Here is a 23,609-nt window from a genome sequence, read left to right on the forward strand (position 1 = left end):
CATATATGCGTATTTGTTTTTGTTTTTTTACCCTATATTCCTGCTTCCAGCCTGTAAGACTCATTGTCTTGCCCTCGCTGCCAAAGAGACAGACAAACGCTGTCAAAGCCGTAACCTCCTTGGCGGAGGCCATTTTTGAATGTGAGACAGCACTCAGGTTCTTAATTTGCCCAGAATGGAAGAATCATTGTTAAAACCGGTTTACTCTCATCGTCCACATCCAGAGCATCGAATACGCCGGTCTTAATTCTGTCCAGCTTTGACCATTTTAGGAGTGGCGCACAAAACGTTAAAAATAGAACCTGGGCAGGCCGTTTTTCATGCAGGTGATGCGTCATTTAGCCTTTTTGCTGACATCTGTTTTGGGAAAGTATGAAATAGTCGGATGTTTGCTTTCTTTCTTGTTGACATTGTTTGGGAAGTGATGCAACTCCTCATGATCAGGTAGATTCATGTTTACAATTGTTCAGACGAGTCATTTGAAACAAAATGTGTCGGTTCCTTGTTTTTTTTAGGAGTCTTTAACTCCTCTTTTTTACTTGATCTAATCGTGTCTGCTACACACAGACACAATACCCATCGCCCTCAGCAGCAGCAGCAACGCCATTGTGATCCAAAACGCTGACTCCTGTCATTATCAAAAGCGGCGGCAGCTTTTAGTGCCCGAGAAGTTTCGGATCGCTCTAATCGGCGCATTAAGGCATTGCTGCAGGTGGGACTAACTCATCAGTGCCTGTGGCCCGGTTGCCATGTCTGATGTTGTTTCCTCCTTCGTGGCTGCCATGAAGAAACATGGATAAACCCTTTTTTACATCTGTTGCCGTGAGTTTAAAGGGATCTCCGTGACAAACGACCACGCAAACATTTAAGCATAAGGACAAACCGCCGTTCTGCAAAGCCACACGATAAACACAACCCTGTTCCCTTTTCCTCTGCTGGTGTCATTTCAAGCGTTGCCCTTTCCTACGTTCATTTATTTTTCTTTCTTTCCTGTTCTGCCTCATCCCTCCATCCTGACACAAAGGGATGATTACAGCACTGCAGGCGGCACTGTTTGTTTTTAAGGGCTCAGTGTCTGTTACTTGGCGATGGGCCCTTGCTTTATAACTAAAACCGGCTGCTGCTGCTGCTGCTTTGTTTCCACAGGAGATTATCAATGCTGAGAAAATAGATTACTGTCTGGTAAATAAGTTGCCTGATTATGATTTCTCAACTCGTGTAACATTACTAATGCCAGGATGCAGGGCCAGATAGACGACGGGCGGCTGTGATTGGCGAGGTGACGTTAATTTGTTATTGACTTCAGCTGAACAACAAGGGAAGGAAAAGTGTAGCCTTTTATTTAGCTAATGTGTGCTTTGCTGTGTCCTCACACTGGAGAAAAAGGGGCACAAAATTAAATCATAAAGCCCAACAAGCTTCAAGGGACCCGTTGCCTCTGTAGAAATAGGGATTTTATCACAAAACTCGCTCTTTGCTTGTCACATGCTTTCCAGGACCCTCGTATCTTTTACCGCAATCCTGTGAAGAATGCCTTTGGGATTCATCTCGAGCTTGTGAGAATCTATTTCGCCTCCAAATCTAGTTGCACTGAATGATTTCTCCGAGGGATGCAAAGTGCCGACTGACATCAAGTGGAAGCAAAGTATTCCTCGCTAAGCTGTCTCTGAGTTGCCAAGTCAGAAAGAAGAAAGGAGCCACGCTTCAGATTTGCAGGCCTGAGTTGCAGATATCGAGCGCTTCCAGAAGTAAACCGGCTCTGCCAGCTAAATGACAAGACGGGTGACATTTAACAAATCAGCTGCTGTCGAGCGGCCGTGCAATCGCAAGAGGGATTACAGGCGTGACGCCGTGATAAAGTTCACTTGATGGGATGTCGGTCCCCTCAGTGACGTTGCAGCTGAAAGTCCACTTTAATTTCCACAGCTTTCCACTCCCTCTGCTCTGCGGTGAATGACCTCTAAACTGGATATTTAGGGGATGGGGGAACTCCGAGGAAGGGGTGCACTCTCTCTAGCCCCTTACCCAGCCCCGGTCCCATCGTCATGTATAAACACAAGGAAGACACGGCGTAGTGGTTTGTTCCGCCTCTGTGATGGCGGGGAAGGTTGTCACGGCGATGAAAGTCTAGGTGGGAAGACGGGGCAGGATGAAAGCGGAAGACAGACAAAAGCAATTTGTTGATGTTAGCAACTAACTCGTACTCAAATCGGGCAGGGGGGGGGGGGGGGGCAGAATGAGATGAACTGCTTATCATCAGGTTAGAGGACAACATCAACCATCATGTAAATCAATTCTTTGTCATGCTGACCCCTTCGTTGACACACACTGGTAGACGTTAGAAGCGACGCACTGCCCATGGCGTTGTGGCGTTTTCTTGCTCATTGGAAACAAAGCCCTCAGCCCCCCCCCCCCCCCCCCCCGGCACCCTTTATCTCGTTAACACTACGTTTCTGCATATGTTTTTAAAATTCATTTTTGGGAGCCCGTGTTTCACAATGCGTCTTATTAATCTCCGGAATCCAGACCTGGCCTCCCTCCTAAATGCACCGTACCCCCCCCTCCCCCCCATCCTGCAAATGAATGTGATTTACAGGCTGGCGATAGGAGAAACCATTAAAACACAATCGTTAATCTGTCTTTGCATTATAGCAAATTGGCGGATTAGGGAAGAAGATTGGGTGTTGCAGCGTAGCATTAGGATGCTCATGTGGGACTGGGTGGGGCTTTAAGGTTTGGCTGGTAATGTATTTGGAGGGGTCACATTGGCGCTGTTAGGACGACATGCCTCCTGCAAAAGGCCAATAAAGGCTTCAGCGGGCAGGGCAGATTTATGGCGAACATGCTGAGTGTAAAGGGTGATGGGGGGGGGGGGGGGCAGCTCTCTCTGCCGAGGGTGTCTTATGCCTCCTTTGAGACTCGCCCCCTGTCTCTCCAGTTTCATGGCTCTCAGTGAGTCGTGCTGCCGCTGCTTTATCGCTCCTTATTCTTATTTGTAACTCTCTTTTTTTTTTATTTTGTAGTTGTTATAATTATTGCTGTCTTGACAGGTTTTCCCCTCGTTCTTTTTTCTTTCACCTCTCCTTTCCTGCAGCTTGACACACAACCTTAAAGAGCTTCAGGCAACTGTTGTTTCCTTTGTCTGTTGGCCACAGCTCTCTCGATCACAATTAAGCTCTGACAGGTCTTTGAATTCCTCGCATTAATGAGTACGAGTGGGAAAATTAGAGGCTTTGCACATTCATCTTTTTAAACCATTGTTCTAAAGCACTTAAAGTATGAAGATGTATTCAATATGACGGAGACAAGGAGAAAAGGGCCGGAGAGAAGAGGTAAGGGAGGAAACGAGGGATGACATTAGACAAAGAAGAAAAAGTTGAGTTGTGATTTTCCCATAGCAGTAAATCAGCTAGTAGAAGAGGTACTGGTAAAAAACGTCTACGTTACTGAGGGATTTCTTTCAATATTTTTTTTTTTATATTAATTTAAAAAAAAGTTAATTAGTTAATTGGCTTCCTGGCAAATATTTAAATGAGAACAGGCATAATGTTTTATGCTAAATATGTAACTACATGGAAGTAGGTGATTTGATCCGTTAGCAAAAAGAGTGGAAGAGGGTGCCCCGCCCAACCCAGCCATAAAGAGCATCCTTAACTACAAGTTAAATCTGTGTAAAAAATGTCAAGTTGGAATTTAAAGTGTTTATTAATTAATTAGACTGCCAAAACTATAAAGTTAATGTTAAGCTGTTCATTTTTCTGCTCACCTACTTTACATACTGAACACACAAATCAATCTTCTGAAGCATGTAAATATGCCGATATCCCACAATTTTGAACCCCTCTTTTCACAAAAAGTATTTTAATTATACATTTTGTTTAAAACATTTCCACCAAATGTGGGGAAAAATAGGAATTCTTATGATTCTGTGATTCACACGGTCTTTTTCAAATGGTATCTGATTTTCCCTAATTGTGCATTCATTATATGCTGCACTCAGAAGTTGGACATTAACGGCTCCCATGTGCAGTATTTGAATCCATCATCTGCTATAGGACGTCCCATCAGCAGATCAGTATCACATAACACCCTGATACCTTGATACCCCAGCCCTGCCTCACGGTATTGTTGTGGAGAGACCCAGGTGTTGTCATGGTAACAAGAGCAGCAGCTATTCCCCGTGCGATTGCAGTTTTTCCGCAGGAAAAAGACCTGTTCCCCTCCCCAAATCTATTTCCATGTAAACATTTTACAGGAATGTGTGTGTGTGTGTGTGTGTGTGTATTATTATTCTAGCTTGAAGTTGAGTTTGGTTGTTTCACTGCCAATAGCTTCAGGGGGAAATCAATAAGACTTTTTTGGTGTGGAGAATGAAAAGAGGCATCACTGTGTTTTTGCACCTGCTCTGTGGGGATGTGAGTTATCATTTCTGTCATATTTGCAGCTTATTTTTGTTTCCTGAAGGGTCTTATCTGGGAAACAAAAGAGAGAGGGGGGGGGGGGGGGGATAAAGCATCTCAGAGCAGGAAGAGGACGATGTGATCTGTGAGCAAGAGGAGGAGGAAGAGAAGATGGGGCATTCAAAGAGCGTGAGAGAACCCACAACCGGACTCAAGGCGAGGTTAGGAGCACCGTCTGGGTGGAGAGGAGGTCAGGCGTGGACAGACTGAGGCCTCGTGTTTGATAGCCACAGGCTACGGTGACCCATTCAGCAGCTTTTAAAGCGTTGTCCTCCCCTCATTGGAAAGTGCTGCTCATGCACACACATGTTCTGCATGTGCACCAGTGCATTACAGGCGTTATGCTGATTTGGTTACTCGCCTAGCAGACTAGTCTTGAACTCCACAATTGTGTTGTGCAGCGCCGTTCCCCAAACCGTCTGCACCTTTCAGCATTAGTGTAAGAGGAGACAGATTATGAAAAACTCACTTTTCCCAAGTTTCTACACAACTATTATGGTGGTTTTGGGTCCTTATCGACCCAAAAACAGCAAAATAAACCATCAAATGAATCCTGCATAGTTTGCGTAGGTCTATAATCACCTACTGAAATCTGTTTGGCAGAAATCTCGCCCCCCTGTGATGTCACAGAGGGCAAACGTGCACAAAAAGTGCATGCAGTGAACTTAGTTTCAGTTTTGTTTTCAGAGGCTCTTCTGACAGAGCTGTTTGAGACAGAAAAGAGGGACGCTGTTCTGCAGCATCTGTTTGCTATTTTGAAGTGTCTGGGAACTGCGATACCTTGTGGGAAAAAGAGTATAATATGTGATCTTTAAGAATTTGTACATAAATAAGAATATATATAGTATCTCCTTCTATTTATTAGCAGCTACTATGGAGATGTTTCATATTTAGCTCTACAATGCTTCTGTACCTCACATTCCTCTGAAGTCTCACTGTTTAGGCAGAGCTGCAGTGGTACGTTTGACATTACACACCCTAGTTTGTCCGCACTATTATTATTATTCATGACTTTTTACGGGTTTACGTCTGACTGTGCACCCTTTTAGCCAAGAGGTGGTTACGGTCTAAAAATGGATGTTTGGATGCATAATATGTTTCACCTCGGGGCTGCCAAGGAACATTCTGCACACACATACACATACACAAACAATCTGAGTATAATAATAAACACTTATTTTCCCTTAAATATTTATAATCAGGTTGTAAAATACTGTCAAACATTCATTTATTTTATATTATGCAGCTTTTTAGGTCTTTGTTATCGACAAGCTGCAATAATTTTAGCGTTGACACGCGAGCAAGCATAAATCAAGTTGCTGCAGTCCGTCACGGACTGAATATGTGTTTGTCACTTCCTGCACTACAGGAAACGCAGTGGGTAGCGCTCGCCCACAGGCAGTCCGGCGTAGAGCAAGCGGTGGGTGGGCCGAAGGTCAGATGGACCCTGGACACACTTAAATTGTTCTTTTATCTCTATCTCCCATTTCTCCTCCTCAGTACATGACGTTAGGAGTGTGTGTGTGTGTGTGTGTGTGTGTGCGTGTGTGTGGAGCTGTTCCTCGGTGTCATCGTTTGAGCATTCTGTGTGTGTTTTACTTTACTTTGCCCTAGCATGTTATTTGTGTGAGTCAGCACGGAGGAGGCCCGGCCGGCTCTTTGAGGAGTCCGACTCTGTGGAATAAAGGAGTGGGAGGAGGTGAGCAAAAGGTCCGAGACGTTCAGATGAGCAAGATGTCTACCGTTCAGCTGTTACACAGCAGATTCCCCGAACCACTGACTGGACTCTGAACGGTTTGATCCCACGACCGGCACATCAATGAACCCTAACCCTAACCCTCTCTTAGCGTGACCACGTCATTTGTAGTCAAATTGTAGTCTGGGACGTCTGTTTCCTTTTCGCTCCGTCTCTCCCACGTCTTCCTTGCAAAGGGCAGCACGGATAATCAGCGCTGTTGGAAGCGACGGCACCAACCACAGACGCAGGTCAGATTGAGGTTGCTTGAACGCTTCCCTGGAGATGCTGATGATGAGGTGTCTTTGTTCAAATTATTTGAACCTTGACCCAGTTTGCAGAACTTTGGCCTCTTCAAGTGTTTCCTCTCAGAAGTTTTGTGTTTTTTGCATGAACAACAATGCTGAGAGGGGAAACTCATTTTGTGTGGCCCAGATTCTAGGCCTGCTTTACCTCCTCTCCAACAACGCTCTGTGAGCGCTAGGCCGGCCAGATGCGTGACGTATATTTGTAGACACAACTTTACCCGGTGTGCATTCATGTGTCATAGGTAACACGGCAGCTTTTTAGAGTGACGCTTACATGGATGGGTTTTTATAAAATATATACTCGGGGATCAAAAAGAAGTTCTGCGTCTCTCAGCCTCAGGCAAAATTAACTCGTGCTTAACTTCTTTTCTGCTTGAGGAAAGTATTTTAGCCTTCATTTCCCATAGCTGATCTGCAAGAGAGGTGTGGCTTGATTTAAATAACTACAGCTTGAAGGAGCTATTTTTCCTTTTTATGTCATAATTATTATTTACCAGATGTGACTCCGACCACCAACCCTCTTTGTTGTTTCAAGTCATGCCGGGGAAAATACCTGGATTTTTCCATCTTGTTAAGTATCACAGTATCTAATAATCATGCAGCCCTATTGACTAGACCTGCTCAGCTTCTGTAAGGCATCCTGACACAATCGATCCGTTCCATGTTTTTTTTACACTTTTCATATCTGTTCTTCAGTTGAAGCATATTTGAAATAATTCAAAAACATTCTGCCCATTCATCATTATATGTAATTTTGTACGAATGAGAAACTCTTTGCTGAAAATAGAGACACTTGAATGAACGTTGAGGATAATAACTTGTTGTTGATGTCCTGCTGCAGATGGTCATTTCACCGGGACTCCTCCCTCGTATGGTTATGACGCAGACCGTGCAGAGGAGCAGCGGAGGCACCACGACATCCTGCCGTACATCGATGACTCGCCGTCATCTTCACCGCACCTCAGCTCCAAGAGCCGCAGCAGCCGGGACACCCTCTCCTCCGGATCGCTGGAATCCTCCAAATCGGTCAGTATCCCTTTCAATCCAGCACAAAAATGGAATTAAAATCTGCTTCATATTAAAAGGAGGCTTCACTCCAGAATGAAGCGTGCCCATATTTTCCCTCTTACGTGTTGGGTGTGTTTTGGAGGTATCACTCTAAAATAAAGACTAAAGCACAAGCTAAGATCGCAGTCGACTCACGGTGGCCAAAGAACGAAAAATATAACATTCCAGAAATCATGACCCAAATTGCCAGGACAATCGGAGACATGTTTAGGAATGGGATTTGCTTCCTGTATCCCTGTGCAGCTCGCACCACAATAATCCAGATGGATAAATAGCACTCACGTACGGAAGTTAGACAAGTGATGTCACACACACCGTTCCATATTCTATAAACATGGGTACCCGTAAGTGCCAATACTTCTGTCCTTTGACCTCAATGCAGCGCAGGAAGTGGGCTAATCTATTCTAATCCTGCCTCGTCAAAAATCTGTAAAATCTTCAGTTTGAGAGCATTGATGAAGGACGGATATCATTTGCCTCGTAACCCCAGACGCAGTCAACCAGGGAGGAAACTCACCCCCCCCCTCAGAGTCGGTCTTTTTCCTCATGCAAGGTATTAGGCAGAATTACCCGTCGCCTCCATCGCTGCCTTCATCCTCTTAAAACTCCCTGCTTTGCTTTTCCTTGTCTGCTGAGAGAAAACCAGTTACCTGTGACGTCTGCTGATCTTCAAAGGTTACCACGGAGAGGATGCGAACACTCTGACACCCACACACACCCACACACACACACACACGTTCTCCAGCATCGGTAAGGCTAATGAATCTATTTTTTTTTAGCCGGGAACTCTCATCTAGTATACAAAAAAACACACACACATCATGGCCTCTTGGAACAGAACTACACATGTGTGATCGAGGATGAGTTAAATCAAGTGTTAAGAGATAGAATTCCTGCCTCTGATCCATTTTTGATGATGCTGATGGCCCCTGAAATGTGTCGTGCAGCTGAAGCGACCCCCCCCCAAGCAGCCAGACGTGCTTTCGATAACTGCCATTAAGATGGGATCACCATTGTCCCTGATTTGTCCTTGGACAGCTACTATTCAAACATCATCTGTTCCTCTAATTGATGAGTCAGCACCCAGATGAGCTCTGATTGGCTCAGCAGAAGCTGATGGTTTCATGATGTAACCCGTGATGAGTCATCGCCCACCGCCAGTGATTTTTGTTTTCTACGCAGACGGAGGAAAACCGTTGGGATCCGTTATAGAAGTCATCTGAACTATGAGGTCTTGACACTTCTGTGAAAACGCTGATCAGCGTTACTTTTTTACAATCCTCGTGCACATTGTGACACGTCCTTATTATGTTTTCCTCACGAGAAAACAATCGGTGGATAAATTTGGTCAGGACTTGTGGTCTACCCTGAGGTTTGGCCCAGATTAGCGATGACAGATCCAATCTTACAACCCCTGAGCTGCTCGTGGACCCATCGGGCCACCCTGATCATTTTTGCAGTTTATATGGTTTTGCAGTAATTGATTTCATAACTGGATAGGATTTGGATTCTGATTCACCTTAACTGACACAGCTTTTTAAAATGAGACCTACTGGCCATTTAATGAATGCCTTTTATTTTATAGTTGATAGTAGAGATGGTAAAAACAAATGAGGTAAAGATGGGGTACCATATGCAATAATGGTCCTTGGCCTGGATTTGATCCCTTGAGTGAGTGAGTTTATGATGGCACAGGGGCATCCTCTGAAATACTTCAGCTCTCAAATGATGCTCCTCTTCCTCCTCGTTTTCTCTTCCTCATCCTTTGTGACATCATAGTTTGAGGCCCTTTTTTTCCCCTTCCTCAGCCGGAGCTAAACAACATGACTAACTTCACTAGGTTATACTTTTATGTGATCTCCCACGTCTTTATTGAAAATTCGTTCATTGCACAGCGTGTTTCCTTGGAAGTCACAGAGTGATGCAGTCCTGCAACCATCCAATGCAGAAACACCCCTGCAGACACCAACACTGTCGACGCCTATCACATCCGGCTCCGGTCAGCTGAAATATCCAAAAGACAACAAATCAAAAGCAAATCTACATCTGTAAATCATGTTAGATGGGGCCACCTTGAAGGGTTTTTGTGAGCTTAAAATGCTCAACTGCGGGTTCAAATAGGAAATGTTTGCTCCGGCCAGGGAGGCTGACTCTTATTTATTTATTTATTTAAATCTTTTTTGAAGAACACAAATTGCAGGCACACACCCTTATAGTCTAATTTCAGAGATGGACTCATTAGTTGCCACAGTGATGAATAAAATATGATATGTCTGGCGATGTGGGTGCTTCCTTGGGGAGCCGTCTGGTTTCTGAAATGATGAATATAGAGTATAAACCACTCGTCTCCTCTCCGCTGGGTCGGCAGCTGGGAAGTTCAAGTCTTCCTTCTTGTGATTTGGTTCAAATGATCTTAATGCTTCAAATGGACCCTCGTGTTTCTCATGTAGTTCTGCTGGCGGGTAGAGTCTGTGAGTTTACACTCACGCAGCTCGTGCTTATTACTTGAAGCTTTGCGCTGATCCATTCATTTTTCATTAATTCACAAATGTTCACGAGGCTCTGCTGCTGCCTGAAGCTTTCCTTTTTAAGTCGGTGGAGGCAGGCGGATTCAAAGCCGCTGCATTACAATGCTGTCCGTTTAAAAGGCAGATATAAATAAGGTTTTCATTACGTATTTACCTTTTATATCCTTTTATTTTCAATATTAAGCGAGAAAAATGTTTCTTTTTCTTTTTGTTTGACTATTTAGGAGATAATGACCAAGTCCAGCTTCTGCAGGAGAAACTAACGTACGAATGTACACAACGGATCCCCTCAGTGGCATGCATAAAATATGCTTTTCAGTTCCTTCGCCTTTCATCTTTGAAAGAGTGATGAAAAGATACACAAATGATGTATAAATTAAAATGTATAAATGAATAAAAAACAGGGCTACCTGATTAGTTGCAAGCAAACATGCATTTTAATTCAACTTTGCAAAAAGTTACCGCCCCAGATACGTTGGCTCTTTTACTAATTCAAAGCCTTTAAACAAGGACTCCCTCTTGACGCATCATCAAATTCTGCATGCCCACCTTCTGTGACTGTCGAACCAAATAAAAAAAAAAACAATTGTGCCGTTTTAATAATTTTAGTTCCATGTTATGTTATCGCGATTAAATCTCAATTAAGGATGAGCTTGATGCTTTTTAAATCATGTTTTTGTCTGACGATAATAAAACAGCCCAGCAGGAACTGTGCTGATAATGGACTTGTGTTCCCGGGGTCCATAATGATCTTGGATTCTTCCATAATCTCTCGGCTGTAACATGCCAATATCTGTTTATGCAGTTGCCATGGTTTCAGGCACATATGCTCCGTGATTGAAATGCATGCATGGGCCTCGGCAGACATACAAATCCTCTAAACGTATGCACACAGGTAGCGCTGTGTAACACATTCATCATTCAGACTTGGATTCACGCCGCGTGTGAATCCTGCTGTACTGGATGTAGTTACGGAGTTACAGTCGTCAGGCTGACACACGCACGCAGGTTTTAATGGTACATTTTTGAAGTCATTTTTGAGCAGAAATGTAAAACTTGAGCTGCTTTGATTTCTAGCATGCTCTGCTCTGCCCTTGAATGGGAATTTTTCACAGTTTTTATAGGATGCTGACATTATCTTAAACCATAAAGGATAGGTTAAAAATTTTTTTTGCTTGTTTATCTTACATTATTACATTACTATGGTATCTCTTTTAGCTTCTCCTTAGAACAATTATTTTTCAGAAGTGCTGCCTCTGCGGAGGTTATGTTCACCGGTGTTGGTTTGTTTGTTTGTCTGTCTGTAAGCAACATAACTCAAAAGTTAAGGACTGGGAATGTTCCCAGGAACAGAGGATTATATTTCGGTGATGATCCAGAAGAGATCCTGCATCATGGATCACTTTGAAAGTTTCCTTAAAATTGCAGTCAATGGAACTTCAAACTTTGTTGCTCAATATCTCGGTTGATTATTGACCGATATTTATGCATTTGACATGTAGGGTGGAGGTCTCTTTTACTTATAATGAGGGCTTTTTCAAAAAAGGAACCCTCGTCTTTGACAAAGGCTTTTCTTTAAAAAGCCTCTTGTAAAATATGCATTCAATTTGGCGTTTCTCGTTTTTAGTATTTTCATTAAAATAGCACTAATATGGACAAGAGGATCAGATTATGTGACCAGTAACAGTATCCAATAAAAAATAGGGACTTGTCCTTTTTTAAATGGAAACAAAATATGAGAAAAATAGAATATATATATATATACACACCAAAAATATGTACATTTAGATTTGCATCCCATGTTTGTCTCTCATTCTGACTGCTGGACAGATTTTATCCATTCAATTCTATTCTGTTACCATCTACCCAAAAACTCACACTCATCCACCGAAACTGTGTCGTATGGCCTTCCGCCGCATTCACATCTTCCTTCTCTCCCATCGAACATGCATTGGCTTTCGGTATTCCTCCTTCTAACCCTTCTTTGTCGTTCTCTTACTCTTTCGCCATGATTTCTGTCCTCCTCTTCACAGTGTGAGAGGTTGATGGTTTCTGGTCGGAGTGAATAAGAGTAGAGTAAGGGTTAAGTCAGTAATGGCTGTGGTTAGGGTAAGGAAATCAGTGTAAGTCTATAATTTCCTTAAAATTCGACTGTGTGTGTGTGCGGCCATTTTCTCTCCCTAGAGGGGAGACTCTCCCTGTTTGAGTTATTTCAGAGTTCATGGTGAAACAAGTCTGAGGAGTTCCTCTCTCTCTCTGCGACTCCTTTCATGTGCATAATCCTCAGTGAGCTTTGACTGGGTTGAGGAGAACGAGGAGAAGACCGGTTCAGATTCAACCCTTGACGATCAGACAACGGAAGGAATAAAAAAAAAAAAGTGTCACATACACAATAGTTTAGTTGCCTTCCAGGTTAAAAGCGGATTCGTTTAGAGTAAATTAAAACGGAGCAGTCGTGATTAATTGTTGTGCATAATGCTTTACTGCTGGATATTGGCTTAACTAATTGTGATGTGCATTTTTGTTTTGTTACAGAATGAATGCGACCTGGAAAAGGGCTTGGAGATGAGGAAGTGGGTCCTGTCTGGGATCTTGGCCACTGAGGAAACATACCTCAGTCACCTGGAGGCACTGCTGCTAGTAAGCTGCTCCCTGTCCCTTTCATATCCAACGTTGTGTCGGCCCAGCGCAAGAAATGTTGCAAATCAATGTTATCATGTGCTGTTCTGCGATTTATACCAAACCAGCGGGTGTCATGGCCAGAAGTGTAAATCTCAGGCCGGTGGCACATTGAGTTTCTGTTACATTTCTCAGTACTTTCTTGAGTCGGTTGCTGTAAAACTGCCTCGTCGTGATTTGTCCCGTAACGGTTTAATTAATGAGCGGCGTCGCCCCCGCAGTGATAAATCTCCCGAGAATGATCACCAGACTCTCGTCTGTCTGTCTGAGTGCAAACCGAGGCAGCTCAGTTTGTGTCAAAGTTATGTTGCTGTTATTAGAATCATTAGTCTAATATTTATGGATCATCTGTGATAGTTTGGCTTTAGAAAGGACTCAAAGCTCGTGCTGAAGCGCATCTCAAATCCTCTGTCTGTTCCTCTCAGCCCATGAAGCCTCTGAAGGCGGCAGCGACGACGTCGCAGCCGGTGCTCACCCTGGCCCAGATTGAAACCATCTTTTTTAAAGTGCCTGAGCTATTTGAGATTCACAGGGAATTCTACGACGGCCTCTTTCCTCGCGTGCAACAGTGGAGCCACCACCAGAGAGTCGGTGACCTCTTCCAGAAGCTGGTAAGGAGAGAGAGAAGGGAGAAGGGGGTTGTAAATTGTGTTTCTGCACCCGCGACGGCGCAGACGTCCCTGGGGGGGGGGGAAACTGCCGCGGACCTTACCCTTAATCAAAGTGACATTACGGGGCAGACAGTAGGATTGATGTGTCAGAAATGGCATCCGGGGTGCTGCAGCCACGTTGTCTGGCCTAATGGTCACAGACCCAAACCAAAAGCTCTGTTGAAGAGTGAAATGACTCACAGACATGCTGCTCCTTGTATCGGGAGGCCATCTGAAGCCACATCTGCTGGCCTGACTTCATGAACCCATAGAACAAGAATTCATATTAGATTTTTATTGTGACGCACACCTTCGTCATTTCAAATTTGGGCAAATTGAGTCTAACTTTTCCTCTCTTTTCTCAGCTCCAGTAGTTTCGGTCCAAGGCGTTGAAGCCAAACACACACTGGAGCCATTAAATCGCTTTCACAATAGGTCAATTAACCCACAGTGAATCAGTTGTTAATTCATTCCCAAATGCTGCTCCTCTCCCACTCGCTCAAGCGTTCACACACATGCACACACACACACAAACACAGAGGGCGGTAAAGCCATGTTTCACAATGCTGCCTTTTTGCCTTCGGCAGCTGAGACCATCACTGCGTGCTTTATGTCTTGAAGAAGCTGCTATAAATAGAAGTCTCTCTCTCTCTCTCTCTCATGCAAACACACACATACATATTTTATATGAAAAATATGTGATGTCCAAAAAACAGTTCAAATGAGATGGTTTAAATGGCGACCAGTCGTCTGACCTGCAGGTCCATCCGGAGATCACACCAAGGCAGGAAACACGTTTTCAGTTTGCCGGTTTTAGGAGCTTCAGTTCACTTCAGATGGATTGAATCACACAACCAGCGTGACAAAGAGCTGACAAACGTTTTCTCACACTCTGCGTTTGCTCTTTTTTTTTTTTTCTGTGAACCTCATTGACCGGGAGTCTGGCTGCCTCTGTCACGAACACGTGCACGCACCATCACGTTTACACTGTAGATACGCACTAACACGCGTGTGTGCACTTTGTGCTTCTCCCGTTCCCGCTTTCCAGACTGTAGTTATTGAAAAGGAGAAGATGCTGAGCCAGCAAAATGAAAAAAGAAAAGGGAAAAACTGCTACATGACAGTCGGCGATGGATGGATAGGGAGGGAGGGAGGGAGAGATTAGAGGAGAATAGAGGAAGAAGCAAAACCGTCACAGACAAGTTATGAGAATGAGTGTTTGAAGGATGGAAATAGGGCCAAACCACATTGGTACGTCTTTTGTCTCTAAACAGTGACTTCATACTGTGACTATAACTTTACGCACACGGAGCTTTCAAAGAAAGGTTCATTCTGTGCGTTCATATGAGGACAAAATGCCTCTTGGTCTCTCAGTTTGTGTTTGAGGCAGCACAGATCCCCTCAGCTTCACCCTCAGCTTCATCACATGTACTTCTGGGACATGGCATTTTAGAGACGAAACAATTCTCAGCACGAAGCCGGCTGACTTTTCTGATTCACTGCACACTGCAGGGTTCCGTGTGAGACTGAATGCAGTCGCAGTCGCAGTCGCAAAAGAGGCAAATGCCGACATGCTGTCAATTTAAATTAAGATGGTCAACATTTCCTGCCAAACGTCAAAATGCACAGCTGGGAAAATGACTGCTGTTTCCCTGGAGTGTCTGGCTATTGGAATCGGCACATAATTTGAGACAATCAGTTCTTGCTTCATGTATGAGAAAGTGTTTCACGCTGTTGGAGCCGAGTGCCTGAATCAGCATCGACCGCAGCCCGGTCCCGAGGCGCTTTCCTTAACGTCGTTTTCCGCTGTGGATCGCACAAAACGACAGATTCCAAACTGAGAAATCCAAACACCCAAGCGGCTTCTTTCATCACCAGAAAGCCATTTTCACGCCTCGACATTAACCCTTCGCAGTGCTAGTGTGGGTGATGCTGGCAGACGCTCGGCCTCTGTTCCCTCCGCAGTCCAAACTGTCACGCTCCGAATGGCCTCTGCTGCGGTGCAGATTGTGTGGCCCAGGGCAGGACACAAGATAGCAGGATTGGGGGAATTACTTTCTCCATTTTGCCTCTGCCTAGCGTGCAAATGTGGCGTACGTACACGGCACTGTATCCATTTTGGAGCAATTATTTTACTGCCGGAAATATCTCCGTCATTATGAAGTAGAGATATAGGAAGGTGCAAATCTCACTCCTTTGTTGATTGTGTTTTTCCCCAGAGGCTCTCGGCAGCTGTGATTTGTTCAGGCTTTTTTTTAAGGTTACATAAAAATAAAAATACAGTGTAGACTTCACATTCCTTCCAGAATTGAATCCCCTTCTCTTTGTGACTTCTTGTAATGAAGGTCATGCCTGAATATAGAGGACGTGAGGTAGGTTGAGGTTTAGGGTTAGAGTTTGAGAGCCACTTTGAAGCAAGAATAAAGAGACGATGGCATACAGATGTGTGGTTTTCCTTTATTTATTTTATGATATATTGTATATATATTTTTTTCAACAAATCAAAAAGCAAGAAAAGCTTTATCGAAGGGGAGAAATTAAAAATGAGTAATATTAAAAGGCATTCCTGGACTATACATATATTAAAGCATGATGATTTAGAACAAATGTGAACACCTGAGAATAAAAAAATGCAAAAAAAAAAAAGAAAAGCAGCACAAAATGTTCACATTTATTCATTCAATATATGCTGCATGTGTGTGTGTGTGTGTGTGTGTGTGTGTGTCTTGACATTCCGCACAAAGCCCCTCCTCACTGTACTCGCTCCTCCATCAGCTTTTGTTCAGGAGAATTGATTTCCTTTTGTTCGACGGGGCGATGGTTCTCAGCGCCGGCAGGCAGCGTTTCATGTGAGGTTTGTTCAGCTTCCTAAATCTCCTTTCAAAGGTTCTGTTAAGCCAATTATTAATTACTCAGGCTGGCACCTGTGCAGGTCTTGCTGATTGCCACGACAACAGGCCTGACTGCAAGGAGCGCCGTGGTCGTCGTTATTGGGACTGTGGCCGGCGTCTTTCAGCGTAACGTCGACGGCTGAGTTTTTAGCACCTTCTGTTATTGTGTGCTTATTTGTGTTGCCCAATATTTCACGTGTCATATATCCAAACTGGAAAACAGCTTGAAGAGAGGTATATGAGCTGTATATCTGAACATCATGTTTTATTTCTGGAGTGTACTGTGTGCGTACAACAACAACAAAGTATTAAAGTGGTGTCTTTTGTTTGTATTTCTTTGCAATTACCATGGTTACCAGTTAAATTCAGGCTTATTCTGTGAACTGGTTTTGTCCAAAATGAGAGTTTCTGGGGCAAATAGTCCCTCGAAAACACCCTCAATATTTTGTCGCAAAACTTTATGTACAAATATGACATGTGCTGGTGGAAATTCGTTTTAAAAATTGTTGGGAATTCTATTTCATTTATGGTGGACATGGATGAAAAATGACAAAATAAAAGCCGCGAGGAGGATTGTGGAGAGTGGAACGTCTTGCCTGTAATAAAGTTTACTGCTCCGTCTCAGAGCAAAGGGGAGCGCTGTTTATGTCTCCGACAGGGTCACTTGAAGTTAACTGACTGTATTAACGTTTGGATTTAAAGGCTGAGCAGCCTCCCCCCACAAATCACTGACAAACATTCGAACTTGTCGGACCTGCTCATTAGAATGTGAACTTCACATTCCTGTGATCCTCTGTCCGTTAGGCCAGCCAGCTCGGAGTGTACAGAGCGTTTGTGGACAACTACGAAGTGGCCGTGGAGACGGCAGAGAAGTGCTGCCAGGCTAACACGCAGTTTGCTGAAATCTCTGAGGTAAGATGGAGAGAGGAGAGAATGCATAGCGACGCAAATCACAGATAGAAATGCATCTTTTTCAAATGTATTTAGAACTAAACCATGATTGTAAATGGAGGAACGGAACGAGAACAGCCACTGGCTTCGCTGGGATCGCTCAGTTATAGGATTGCTTTTTCCACCGCGTTAAATCAGTCAGTCAGACATTTGATCCCGAGCATACCAGGAAATTATCCAATTACGTTTCACAAGTTGTTCCTTTTTGATGTATTGATGTATCTAGAGTGCTGCAGTATTTAATTTTATTTAGTTTAGCGTTGATTGCAAGCGTGATTTTCATACTTGCCTCGACACTAAAACAAGTGTCTGGTTGGTGTTAACGGCCTCCTACACAATCGTTATTTAAAATACAGCATATAGTGCAGCCTCTGTACGCTACCCAGCCGTAGCGTTACTAATATTAAGTGTAGATATGTCCATCCTGCAGCTGGGTTGTTTCTGAGTGGAAGGCGGTGCACTAAGTCACACAATACTAGCACAACTGCTAGTAATAAATGTTGTGTTACTAGGTGTATTTTGCAGTAGAAGGTGCAGTATTTTACTGTACTTGCAAATCTCTCCGTTTTTTTCTCACCCACTCAGCTTTTGTAATTTCCCTGCATTTAAATTTGAATGTCCTGCTGAATATTTCTGCACAAATGCAGCCAGAAAGCAATTTTCTCTGTGATTCACCTGTGCTTTCAGCTTCCGATGCTGAGCTTATTTACATCAGAGACAAACTTGATTTGAAAACCCTCTCTGTTGTGCCTCAGATCAGGTTTTGGATGCTGATAAAAAAAAAAAATCTGACCTGGTGTAAATCACAAATCTACATTTCCCAGCAGTGTTATGTTCCATAACGTTGGGAATTCTAACGCAACCTTTTAAACGAGTAATTCATGTCAGAGTTCGTTTGGCAGCCTGGTTTTCTCATCCTTCTTCCTATCTTCTTCTAGCAGGTGCCAATGTCTGATACACCGTCAGTCTTAAGCTGTATTTCAGAAAGTTTGTCATACAGCAACAGAAGCTGTTTGCATGCTCGGTGGGGAATTCATCGTCGAGTGTTGTTAATGGGCGATGCGATGATGCATATCTCTGAGCATGTGTGTGAGGAGGAAGCTGTTGAGGATGGCATAATTAATTTGGAAATGGGTGACCACAATGCGAGAGCAAGGGTAATAACGGTTCGGATTTCAGATTGCTGTATCACACTGAGCTGGTTTGTAAAGGTAATTTTTAAAAGGGTTCTCTCCTTCAAACCTGACACTTGTTTCCATACAGAACCTGAAGGTGAGGAGTCCCAAGGACTCGAAGGACCAGACAGCTAAGAACTCTCTGGAGGGTCAGTGGCATCATTAATGAGGCAGAAAAAATTCACATTGAAAATACATGTAAATAGCCATTTTAGTGAATAGCTGTTTTCTCTCCTTTTGCATGTGCAGCTTTGCTCTACAAGCCAGTGGATAGAGTGACTCGCAGCACATTGGTACTTCATGTACGTAAGCGTCGTTCTTGAGCTACACCACTCCATACACTCGCAGACAGCAGCACCTTAAGTGTGATTGTGTGATGTTTATGGTTTATTCCCCGAGAGGTCAGAGGCAAGTCTTTCCTGTGCCAAGAAAAATGATGACCTCCTGTACCTCGATCACTCTGTTTCTGTCTGGATGTGGCGTATCCACATGGATCCATCATGGATCATGTGCGTGAACACGTGAGGCAGTCTTTGACATTTGAAAGTTAGAATCCCTGTGCTTGCTGCTTTGCTCCAGGACTTGCTCAAACACACGCCCATCAGCCACCCAGATCACACACTTTTGCAGGATGCTCTTCGAATCTCCCAGAACTTCTTGTCCAGCATCAATGAAGAGTCGACACCCCGGCGGCAGTCGATGACAGTCAAGAAGGGAGAGGTGAGCATCATACATATATATCATACATGTGCTAAATTACTGTTTTTGAACAAACTTTCAGGTGGAAATTAATGCATTTTCTACTTTGAACCCGACTAACTGCGCCGTCGGTAATCATTTTTTTTGTCTTTTCAAAATCCTAAGAATCAAATATTGAGCTTTTTTGCCTTAGATGTAATTTAAACTCAATTAAGACAAAGAAGTCTTTTAATTTTACCCCACTGGTGCGACTCCAGCTCTAATGTTGTGTCTGATGACATCATGGCCCCACCCTCTAAATGACCTTGAACACATGGGCCACCAATAGGCAGCTTAAGGCAGGGCACATGCCCTTATATGGTCATGCCAAGCCACACAATGCATACACATGCACTCAGCACCGACCCCCCCCCCCCCCCCCCCCCCCCCCCCCACCTTCGCTGTGATCCCCAGAGATGACTTGATGCACATGAATTGATGCCTTTTGATAGAGCTTGCGTGACGCCGCCGTATACAATGCTTCATAATGAGGCACCGGTGCGCTCTGACTGGCAGGTACCAAGTTAATTATTTATGAATGGAGAGTGGCAGTGAACGAATGTAAAGACTGCGCCGGTTCCACCCGCTGCTCACAGGGGGGGGTTGTTACATCGCTTTTCCTTTCACACAGAGAGACACACACTGTTTTTTTTGCAGTCTTTTACTGTGTTTGCGCACACACACACACACACACACACACTCACACACCTCCTCCTCCAGTCCCATCTTCTCCCAGTGTTATACCAGTCTGTCCACACCAGTCATGAAATATTTATTATGGATGCATGAAAGCCGCACATGAAAAGTGATGTTGCTCATTATATTGTAGATCAGTATATTGTGTGCCTGAGGTTTTTTACGACGTGTCACCAACTGAACTGCGACATAACTTGGCCTCAGCCCTCAAAGGAGCTGATATCTTCAATGAGGAGGCCGGTGCTTAAAAGCATAATGCATTTTAAATCACTTTGATGTGCATACATTATGCTGATGATCAGGCCTTTGTTTGAACAGATGCTTAAGCTCAGTAAAAGCTACATGAATTAATTATCTTTGTTCGGGTGGATGACTGCATGATTTGTTTTGACAGATCATTCATTTCATTTTACACAGTAGGCTGATACTGGGCGCACACATCTTACATCTAGCGTTTCGCTTATGTGCAAATTGTGAAGTCTTAGAAACTTGAGAGGTAAATTAACACTGATAATTTGCAACAAGAGAAATCAGCAAGTTTTAAAATTACATTTCCTGAGGCATGTTTAGTTCAGGCAGCAGAGTGTGCACCCCGTATCTGGAGGTCGAGTCCAAATAATGTTGGTCATAGCTGATTGACAAATGGAGAAAAACAGAAATTCAGATTCCTGCAGCAATTAGTCGTCTTTTTCCATTGTTACAAAAGAGACAATGATCAGCTTCCAGAGGAAAAAGACTGCTCTGTTTATTCATGACCTGACCTGAAATGTAGAGGACTGAGGCTGGGCTTAGCCTCTGTGTCCACACGCTGGTGAGTAACCTGTGGTTTGTCCAGTGGAGGCATGCAGAAGCAGCAGCACAAGTGGCCCCCCCAGAGTGCTCGGACCGATCAAATGAGGGGAGGGAACAAACAGAAGCTTCATTAAAATGCAAATGATGGCGGTGCCAAGTTCACCTCCTCATTTTGCTTTGTTTAGCTGTGGGAAATGTGTGTGCGCCTAAAATAGCAAAGCCTCAGTGCGTCCTAATGCATTTGAGTGTTTCATTTGTACACGACTGTAAAACACACAAGCACAGCGATACCCTTGCAATTGTGTATTCTAAATATACGGTAAGCATGAATCTTCGGATGGTCAGTAATTAATCTGCCTTCTATACCATCAGCGCTCCGCCTTCCACGTGGCTGTTGCTGATGTTCTGGTCAGAGAAAATATGAAACAGTCAGATTTCTCCTGCTGGCTTTGCAATTTAAAGAAAATGTAATCTGCAATGAGGCAATTAGCTTTGTTAGTTTTTATTTTATTTTTTTGTACAGCAACAGAGCAAAGCAGCAACCTACAGCTTTTATAGTGTGATGTAGCTATTATCCATTCTTGCAACCAAAGAGAGATTTAAGAAGCATCTAGAAGTGCTGAATGAAAGTGCAGGTTAAAACAGATGCTTCTCCCTCCTCATGATTCCCATTCACTGCCACACAGTTCAAAGTTTGTAAACCCCTAATCTAGCTGGTATCCTCCCCCTATTTTATCTCTTTTATCATGGGATCAATGGAGGAGAGGATTATTACCGGTACCAAGGCTTGGTGAGTAAAGTAGTTTCTCAGTCTACTTTAATTACCTGAGCATTAGCGCGCATCTAGAGGCTCCCATAAAGGCAGTTCCACTGACCCTTCAATTTAAACTGCATGAGTCAGTTTTAGTAGTCTGTCAATTTGGGTATAGTAATCCAACCTAATCTTCTGTTGTACTTTTTGTTCAATAATCCAATCATTAGTCCTGCCTGGATCGAACCATTTAATGCTGATTTGTAATTGGAGTAGTTTGTTATGCAACAGCATTGGTTCAAGTCCCAAAGTTCAAAAGGTCACAATTGTACTATAATAAGCGCAGAGAAGATAATAATAGTTGCATAGATGTCCACTGATAAATGAAAAATAAGAGAATATAAAAAGAAAAGAAATTAGCAATTTTATGCAAAGTAGTAAATACAGTACATTTATTTACATTAGGACATTTGAACCTCTCTATTTTCTTCTAGCAGCAGGTCAAACAGTGAAATAACACGACCAGTTCCAAATTTCCCCCATCATGCACCTGGAACAGACTGGTGCTATGCCACATCGCAACAAAACTAAGTTAAACGATGCCAACGTCTCGCTCGAACGGCGCGTAGATTAGATTAACAGAAGTAAGCCAAGAAGTAGCTTTGGTTTTTATTCAATTTATCTTTGTGACTTCTTCGTTTTCTGTTCTCATGTTATCAGTGTTTCAAAACCAAAAGATGTAGACTCGATACAACTGAAACTGCATCAGGAAATCATATCAGACAGAATCCATTTAAGAGGACGAAAGATTTAGCATCAGCTCTTAAAGGAAAATCCCAGATAGATAGCGAGCAACTCATCTGGAAGTTATCTATGAAAAGCTGGCATCGTTATGTAGCTAGTAATTAGTAATTTCACACACCAGTTGGAATTAGACTTTTAAAGTTCTTGTAATCGGGCGTGCAGATGTTTAAGTGCTCCTTCTCATTTCTTCTTTTTTAATCCTTCCTCTTCCTTTCACTGATCGCTTCCAGTTTCTGTCGTTAATGTTCTCTCTTTCCTTTTCACTGTTTGTGTCACCCTCTTCATCATGCGCCAGCATCAGCACCAAATGACAAAGCATGATCCTCCTCTTTGCCAGCAGATGTCCTGTCAGAGTTTCGTAAGCACATAAACCCCTCTTACATATGCGTCGACTCCTCTTCAGTGTCTTCTGGTGGTGACAGTAACTGTGCAGTAATGATGGAGGGGGGGGGTGGAGGGGGGGGGGGGGGGTGGGGGAAGGAGGACAGCACGAGGAAGGACGTTAGGGATGTGATTGGCTGTGGGAAAAAGAGTGATGTCATGCTTGCCTTGCTACCAAGGAGTTGTAAGGTTGACTTGAATTGTATGTGTGGGAGGGGGCCAGTGTGTCCCCTGAAACGGCATGGAAGAGGTGGGAAAACTGATTTTGTTTATAGGGTGTGTTTTGTTTTTAACAGATCTGATTGACGAGTCACTGAATTTGCTTTGGAGAACTGGAGCAGATGGGCTGTTAAATCCTTTGTGTCTGCACATTATCGCTAAAGCAAAATCTGCACAGTCGTCGTCAGCTTTCAGCGCTTGATTAAATGCACTCGGATAAAGTCATTATCATTCCTTTTTTTTTTTTATCAAGCTCAATCCCACCAAATTAATTTCTAATTCAAACAAGATCTCAGCGCTCACCTCACACTGACAGGTCCAAACGAACTGCCCCAAGACGAAGTGGATGAAATGATCAGATCCACCTGTCATCACGAGCATTTTTCCTTTTTCTCCTTTTTAATGGTTTGCAGTAGACCTCTGAAACCACAGATATGACCATGTGAAAATGATCTATTGCGTTGCGGTCTGACATTTGTCGACTCAGTTTTTGTTCTGAGTCAATCCTAAAAAAAAAAAAAAAATGTTTGTCATAAATGCACAATGACATCACTGCCCCCTTTTGGCTAGTAGCAGTATTACACACTCATTATATAGTCTGACATCAGTGTTGAGTCCCAGAGCTCGAAATAACACACTTCTCCTCCTCTGCTCCACCATGATTACGTCAGAAGAAGACAAAAGATCCCGGAATTACCATTTTGATTCATGCAATTGAATGAAAATACTCTTCACACTTTTGGGTAATTGTTAATATTGAGCTTAGTATCAATGCGATCACGT

At 43.4% G+C, this 23,609-nt stretch overlaps 1 protein-coding gene across 1 annotated transcript in view; it reads left to right on the top strand.

Annotated features, from left to right (window-relative positions):
• Positions 1 to 23,609, top strand: part of bcr (BCR activator of RhoGEF and GTPase) — a 52,939-nt gene that overhangs the window by 21,083 nt on the left and 8,247 nt on the right. The window contains exons 2-8 of the mRNA XM_068752591.1: positions 7,345 to 7,529; positions 12,635 to 12,739; positions 13,204 to 13,389; positions 17,124 to 17,231; positions 18,534 to 18,594; positions 18,695 to 18,747; positions 19,025 to 19,165. Coding sequence (XP_068608692.1) covers positions 7,345 to 7,529; positions 12,635 to 12,739; positions 13,204 to 13,389; positions 17,124 to 17,231; positions 18,534 to 18,594; positions 18,695 to 18,747; positions 19,025 to 19,165 — 839 coding nt within the window. The remainder of the gene's footprint in view (positions 1 to 7,344; positions 7,530 to 12,634; positions 12,740 to 13,203; positions 13,390 to 17,123; positions 17,232 to 18,533; positions 18,595 to 18,694; positions 18,748 to 19,024; positions 19,166 to 23,609) is intronic.

This window comes from Brachionichthys hirsutus, chromosome 19, assembly GCF_040956055.1.
Source record: "Brachionichthys hirsutus isolate HB-005 chromosome 19, CSIRO-AGI_Bhir_v1, whole genome shotgun sequence".
Classification (NCBI taxonomy): Eukaryota; Metazoa; Chordata; class Actinopteri; order Lophiiformes; family Brachionichthyidae; genus Brachionichthys; species Brachionichthys hirsutus.